This window comes from Toxorhynchites rutilus, chromosome 3 (assembly GCF_029784135.1).
Source record: "Toxorhynchites rutilus septentrionalis strain SRP chromosome 3, ASM2978413v1, whole genome shotgun sequence".
Classification (NCBI taxonomy): Eukaryota; Metazoa; Arthropoda; class Insecta; order Diptera; family Culicidae; genus Toxorhynchites; species Toxorhynchites rutilus.
The window spans coordinates 239,775,041-239,782,933 of NC_073746.1; the positions used below are offsets into that span (position 1 = coordinate 239,775,041).

The following is a 7,893-nucleotide window of genomic DNA, read 5'->3' on the forward strand; positions in this document are numbered from 1 at the left end:
ACCTAAGTCTTTGCGTAAGGAACGCGAATTCAAAATTTAAAACGCCTTTTTCTCGAAACTAAGTTTTGCAAACTGATGGAAGTTCTACCTCCGGAACGGTCCATCCGATTTCATAAAATAGTTTTTCCCAGATTCTCCACTAAATTTCCTATCATCGTGCATAGGATTTTTTGATATTTTGAAAAATAACATTCACATGTTTAAGTCTCGATTTTTTAGGCAAAAACGCATTTTTTTACAAAAAATGTCGCCATTTCGTCAAAAATCAATATTTCGAAAAAATCCTACGTACGATGAAAGGAAAATATATAAATAAGGAAATATATCCATTGACATGAAAAAATCAATGGTTTAAATCGGTCCACTAGGAAAACTTGTAGAACTCCCACCAGTTTACAAGGTTTAGTCTGCAAGGATTCAACAAACCGGTTGCGGGTTTTCCAATTGACACCAATTCATTTTTTGTTTGTTAAGTAATATATACCTAATTTCAGATTAATCATAGTAATTTATTTTCTTGTTGAAAAAAATCGCTAAAATCACATACTTTTTATGATGTTCATAGTGTACTACCCCTTAATCTTCGACAAAGTCGCACAGATTTCAAACTCAAGCCACTTTCATAATAGAATTTTTGAAAACGTTTTTGGTCATGTTAAAATCGAAACTACTACCAACATTGATGAATGCCCTTAGGGTTGTTGAAACCATAACTTGTTCTATGTTTCGGAACGAAAACTAAAGGTAATTTTCTATGTTGACGTTGAGGAACGTTAAGCGAACTTTTTTCAAGTAGGTCCGGGCAATTGATGTTGTTTTTCAGAAGGTAGAATACGAACAACCACTGTGTCTATGTTCTTCGTAATGATGATCAATGAAAGTCCATAAGTTGGCATTCATTCCACGAAAGGTTAGGGAGGGCGAAGCCCACAAATTGCCTTTGTGCACGTTCAATGCGGATCACTTGAGCAACGCAATACGGTGCCCAGATCGGCGAGGCATGTTCCAATATTCTGGGCACTAACGTACAGAAGAGCGCTTTTAGGGCATAGACGTTGGTGAATTGCGATGCATTGCGCCGGATGAATCCGCGAACAGAAAACACTTTGGCTGTTATGGAAACGATGTGTTCATTGAACGTCAGCTTGCAGTCAGTGACAACGCCCAGATCGCGGATGGACTGAACACGCTCTAGAGGAGTTGTATTGGCTACGACGACCCCCACAGAATTTATATCAGGATTGTTATTTTACTAAGCGCTGTAAATTAAATTAACTTTGAAGGGTTATTCAAATAAAATAATCAAGCGTCACGAATTGTTTTTATAAGTTTTTTTACGGCAAAAACATGCATTATTTCAATCTTTATTGAAAACTTTCTGATTCTGGAATAAACTTTTTTTCCTCTAAAATCCTGCAGCTCCCCGCGCACTTTTGACGAAAACGTTCTCATTTCCTTCATACTAATATGCATAATTTTTCACTTTTCTCTGTTCTTCGTCAACTTGTATGGACTTTCTTTACACTTACTTACTTTATCGAAGTTGTCGAAGAACGCCAACACTCTCAACTTTGTAAAGGAATTAGTTTGGTTTAACTTAAATAAATTTAACGTTTTTTTCTTCCTCCCGCCGTAATTTCTTTGCCTTTCCTACCTATTTCGATTGAAATCGGAACGATGACGGTCGATTTCAACTTTAAGTAAATGAAAGCAAATGAGTAATTCACGTTTCATGCATTTCGAGTGCTCTCAGATCTTATGAAGCAGATATAAAAAAGATTGGTGTCACGAAGACTTTTGTCCTCCTGAAAAAGTGAAGTTCAACCATTTTTGATCCCAATGCCTATGGAAAGTAAGATGATCTATTGAAAACTTGTTTTCGTTAGAAGAATCATAATAAGTTGTAATGGTAGCAAAAGAAAACCGGAATAGATTTCTATGTGATTGCTCGAAAGAAACATCCAGAAAGATAAACAGGTTTATTTGCGAAAAAAATATAGAAATATAGATTTTTCACAAGTAAATATAGTAGGTTAAAAGCAATATTTTCAGAGGTTTTTCATCGAGAGAGAATCGCAGATCAAGCATAATATAAAAACAAGAATACATGGAAAGATTTTCTGACCTCGAATTGTTTGGTAGAATTCCCCAAAAAAGTACTCCATCAAGTCTGGAGTAACTTCAACAAGATATTTTTTTTCATTTTATATTCCATTCATCTCAAACACTTTCAAAGCACATTTTCCTTCGTATTCTAAAATCACATCAGCGAAACGCTCACCAAGCTCACCCGTACAGACATTGAAAGAAAGCGATAGTTTTGTTTCGGTACCATGTTTTCACAATTCGTCGGGTCGGGTCAAATTGAAGCAGAAAAAACAACTCAAAATTGCAGAAGATCAGCAGTCTAATTTTGGGAGTAATGAACCATTCCACTTCGTAAACTGCAACCTCGTTGTGAAATATGAAGCCCATAACGCCAACGCCCATAAAATCAGGGTCACCTCCAATGATCGCAACTTGCGGCGTCCGAGGTCCGAGTATTTGTAGACCACTTTCCCGCCTTGAGAGAAGTAGCAAAAACGCAATTGATCGTGTGCCCCGTGGATGAGGTGATTATTCGATTTTCGTCATTTGCTAGATGAGCAACATTATGTACATTTCGACATTATTGGTTATTATTTGTTTCCTACCATTGTTGTATCGAAGACCTCTATTAAACAGTTCTCGTTTTTTTTTCTCTCTTTCACAGTTTACGCCAGTAGCGCCGATTTGGACGTGGTGGACGACGGAGACGGAAGTTCGCTTTATAATGGCGACGAAAACCACAAAGTTTGGAGCGGTTCGACTGATCAACTGGATGGTATCGGTGTGGATAACGGCCATTATGATATTTACTCTGGTACAGGATCGACGCTGGGGCGTCCGACGAGAGCTCGACAGATCAGTGCTCCTATTCCGGTGCCCCCACCACCGAAAGAGGAGTTAAAGAAGCTGAAGAAAGAGGTGAAAAAACAGTCCAAACAACAGCTACAGGTAGGAAGTCAAAGTCTATCCGGTACGCTTATAAGACCACGTCCAATGCACATGAATCCACTAGGTCGACCCGGGCCACCCCCACCCGGAGGTCCCGCCGGTCATCCTGGGATGATGATGTATGCGATGGGACCACCGCCACCTCCTCCGCACGGTGGTCGTCAGTTTCACACCATAGGCCACCGGAGCCATAATGGTGTTGGCATGCCTCCGATGATGCACCACCAAATGCAACTCCATCCGGGAATGCACCCGGTCCAGATGATGCAACACATACCCCCTCAGTATGCAACGCTACAGCACCCTCGCAGCAGTAAGAAAAAGAAAGATAAAAACAAGATGAATGGTGGCATTCCGATCGGTGTTCCAGTAGTTCCCCCGATGTTCGCCTACCCGCCCCAACCCGGATCGGTTCTTGAGCCTCGGCCCCTTTCCATGAGCAACCGGAAGCTCGCACAATCGGCCGCTGCGGGGTTGGATGAGGCGGGCAACTCGGGAGCGGAATCCCCTGGAGGCACTGGAATTTACCGCCGTAAAGGACACCTCAACGAACGGGCCTTCAGCTATTCAATCCGGCAGGAACACCGCAGCCGAAGTCACGGCTCGTTAGCTAGTCTACAGTTCAACCCGCCCGACCTTAAGAAGGAACGCGAGATTGCCCAAATGGTCGCGGGGCTCGAGTTGAACGACGAATCCACGCTGCAGCGGAGGCGATCCGAAGCGATGATGGCCACCTCATCCGGCACGTTTGGTAAACCCCGGAGATGAAGCGGGTGGGCACCGCCACCGAGGGTTTCAACGGAGGAGGTGTACGTGAATTCGCTTGGAATGAAGATTCGGGAACGACGCGGTGTATAGTTTTCAATGTATGCGACTCTGTTGATTTCTGTTTACGAAGAACTCAAAATTGTATAGAAAACATGAACTGCATAATGTCAAACAACTGTGTAGTGAAAACGATGAAACGTGATTGAATAATAGTCGATTAATACGATATTCATCAACAGTAGACTCAAATTACGAAAAAATGCCACCTGAAACATTTTTCGTTTAGCCGCTCAGTGTAATTTGTGTCATACCTATTATTTGCAAAACCCTTCTACCACTTTGCCAATAATCATCAATACCAAAAACCTGCGTTTTTCCTCAGTTCACCACCACCCAACTCGTATCCCGAGAGTCTGCATTGCGTGCAGAGAGACCGATCAATGTGTGCTATAAATGTAATTATCATCGAAACAAGTTATTAGGAGAACATGTTACATATGTAATAAATTAAGCTCCACTGTAATGAAAACTTAGGTCTATATATATATGATTCAAACTTGAATTGAATAATCAGTTTGTGCTAGAATATACATCACAAAAAACTTAGTGATGACTGCTAATTTTACTGAACACGAGTCATCGGTGATTCCGGGCCGCAGAAAACGCTTAACGAGCAAATCGGCAGTCCAAAATAAGATTTTAAAGCGTTTTAAATTTACATTTGCAAAGAAGCAAACGAACATACGAAATAATTTAACGGATATAAAGCGGAGAGAAAAAGATGAAATCACGATGTGCCTTATTAAGTAATTAGATAATTCAATTATACAAACAACGACGGAGGACGCTGTTTAGTGTTATGAATAAATTAACGAAAGAAAAATGTTGTACATAAAAAAAATCGCATATGTAACAAATAAATAGTGTCGGAAATATCGTGTCCGATTGGCAAGAAAGAGTGAAACAGTGGTTCGAATTATACACATTTTTTGTACATTCACGATAAGTGTCAAGCAGAGGGAACAAGTGGAGGCGAAGTTACAGCCCAGAAGTAATTATGTATGAACAAAAATTCAAAAGTATGCGAAAGTGGGAAACAAGGTAAAGAGGTTCCGATATACACCTTGAATGCGTTGCTGCAGGTAAACCTAATTATGGATAAATCAGAAAAAAGGCACGCAACACAAGAAAGCGAACCACACTCGAATATTGGAAAACAGACAATTTCACCCTCGGGGCTAAGTAGGAGCGGGCTTCTTCAAAGTCCGCTGCATTCATTGGCGAAAGAAGTGCGTGAAAAAAGGAACAGAAAACATGCCATCCAAAAATCGAAAACCTTTCTCTCGTGCCGATTGTTGTCTACCCGAACCAAACGACAAAGTCAGGGTTCCAACAGACGGACCTCAAAAGCTCGATCGATCATTTTAAGTAACTTACTTATATCATTTTCCCGTTTATACTAAATATTTTAATAAAGTGAAATTTTATTGTAATCCTAGCAATGTTTGTCGAGCAAATTTATTCGATGTAATGTCTTTGATAGTTGAATTTAGACGATAAAAGAAATTTCCATATGAGGTTTGATCTTAATGTAATGAGATTGTATTCCAGGTTTTATTTGTTCATCCTTGTTTAATTTTCTTCACAAATCTTCACAAATTCACACACTTCACAAATGATACACTTCGGTCAATTCTATCCCCTAATTGTCGAAACGCCATTAAAACTCATTTCTCAGTTTGTTCTATTCCACTTCGATTTTTGTCAAAATTTTACAATCATCATAATCGTTGTATAAATTCCATTCGTTGTTCTACCAATTTTTATCGTTTTCATTGAATAGCTTCACGTAAGCGTTGTAGACCTTCCAACAAACACTAATATTTCCTGTTGAATATCTGGAGTATTCAGGCTTTGTTGCTTCTCTTTCCATACCAAACGCATTCGAAAATAGTTCGACGATTGACAAAAATATTCTCTCTTTCTATCCTCCTCACGTCCACAAACTACGAAGTAGTGATGTTCAAATTACATTTTGAAAAATACGATTTTTGGCTGGAAGTTATCACTTTTAAAATTTTGATGATTCGATTCCTTCCTATTTTATTATAACCTCGGATATTCCATGTCCTAAAAAAAAGTTATACCTAAAGAGAATACAGGACAAAGCAGATGCGAGTGTTACATAAGAAAACCATGTGATCAAAAATTCTGGAAGACGACGTTTAAACTGCTTCTACATAGTGTTTTTATTTCAGTTTGAAACGAAGTTTGAAAAATAACTCATCAGTAAAAAGTTTTTTTAAGTAGATTTTTTTTGATCCGCACGGGTCGAAAGTAGCAACTAACTCAAACACGATTGGTACAGGGGTACAGGGGCCTCTCATTGGTACAGGGGTACAACCCTTCGTCTACTGTTCAATTAGGCTTTTAATTTTTCCAGTTTATTCGTTTACTCTTAGAAAACATTTTCCAACTTCATTTTATAATGTAGTGTAATATTATCACGCATTTATGCATCCTCATAAGTGGCTATGCGGATAGCGTAGTGTGTAAAACAGCCTTGCACTCCAGCCGGCCTTGGTTCGGTCCCCACTTGGCATCGTTTGGACTTATTTTTTTGGGTACAATCCCAAGCTGACGACCAGTCTCAGAGAAGAAGATGTCTGTTATTCATACATACAAACATTTTGAAACTTTTGAAAAAGATGCTTTTATTTGTTCATTTTACCCTTCAGCATACGAAAAAACATTTTTTCGGCCGAAGATATGTATGATATGTTTTCTGTCAACGCTAATTTGGGTGTAGCCTCGAGAACGGCAATTAGGGGTGTCAGCCTTGAAAAACGATGCGTTTAAACAAAATATAGACCGTTGTCATGCTGAATTTTCGTGTCAGCGTTCCGGCATTATATGTAGTTGTATTATTTCCTATTCTATTTTGCAGAGCTTGTATTTCGAGCTTGCTGTGGCCAGCTTCCAGCTCCCAAATATACTTATTGTATAAATAGAAAATAGTCAGGAATTCGACTAGGAAGTAGTCACATTTTGTAACACACTCGAAAACAAACCATATATATATTTTTTTTATTTTTTGTAACTTTTTAGTTCTAGTCAGTCAGTGCGTTCCTACCAAAAAGCTCAATGTCGGCCCCTAGGGACCGACGCGGGGCTCAACGTGTTAACGGATTCTTTAATTCTTCCGATGCATACATCCCCAATTTAAATATCTTGTTGTTGTAGATGTTTTATCAAATTAAAGAGACTTCGAACTCTTTCAACTTATTCACCTTTAACCTTGAAAAAGGTCAATTTGGAAAACTTAACCTATTCTCTTAACTCCCGGGCTTCTGAAAGGCCGATTGGGTGCTTGCTGGGTAACTGTCGATTAGTGAATGTTAAAAAGTTTTTTTCTGCTATGTTGAATGATTTCGATGTCTCGATTTCGATGATTTGTGATTTGAATGATTTCGATGTTTGGGGTTAACGAAAACAATGTGTTCAACTCTATGTTATCTTTTTTACTTTGTTATCAAACAACTCTTAGATTTTCTTTACGAACTGATAAAAGTCATCAGAATTCTATCACAACAAATTGATTCATTTACATCTAAAATATTCCATCGTGACTTCTGGAAGGGTGCGCCCTTCACATCACTATTTTTTCGTCTTGGACGGCCGAATCAAAACTCAATAAAAGTTGTTGGCCACAATTATTAAGCGCTCGTTGATCAATTACCAAGTGTTTCACTATCGAGTGGACTCTGAGTCAATTAGAGGGGTCAGATGGTTTCTTTGAAACAAAAAAAAAATCTGTTTTTCGCCAGCAACTCCTTACCATACCAGAAGACCAGAAGTACCACACCAGAAGATGTATTCATTTTCAGCGAAAACCAAACTCGCTTGGGACATCAGTCATTGTCTTATAGTACTATTGGCCTGGAAACCAATATCTCGGATTCCAAGTCTTTAGAGCTTTATTTTAGTTAGTTTAGCTGACAATTAGTCAGGAACCTCCCGCTGATTAGATGAGAGGGGAATAGTACAACTTCAAATGTTGGCTCCAGCGTTTCTAACGCATAGGTAAAG

At 39.0% G+C, this 7,893-nt stretch overlaps 1 protein-coding gene across 1 annotated transcript in view; it reads left to right on the top strand.

Annotated features, from left to right (window-relative positions):
- Positions 1 to 5,302, top strand: part of LOC129778871 (uncharacterized) — a 35,770-nt gene extending 30,468 nt beyond the window's left edge. Inside the window, exon 2 of the mRNA XM_055786023.1 lies at positions 2,753 to 5,302. Coding sequence (XP_055641998.1) covers positions 2,753 to 3,804 — 1,052 coding nt within the window. The 3' untranslated portion in view covers positions 3,805 to 5,302. The remainder of the gene's footprint in view (positions 1 to 2,752) is intronic.
- The last annotated feature ends 2,591 nt before the right edge of the window (positions 5,303 to 7,893 follow it).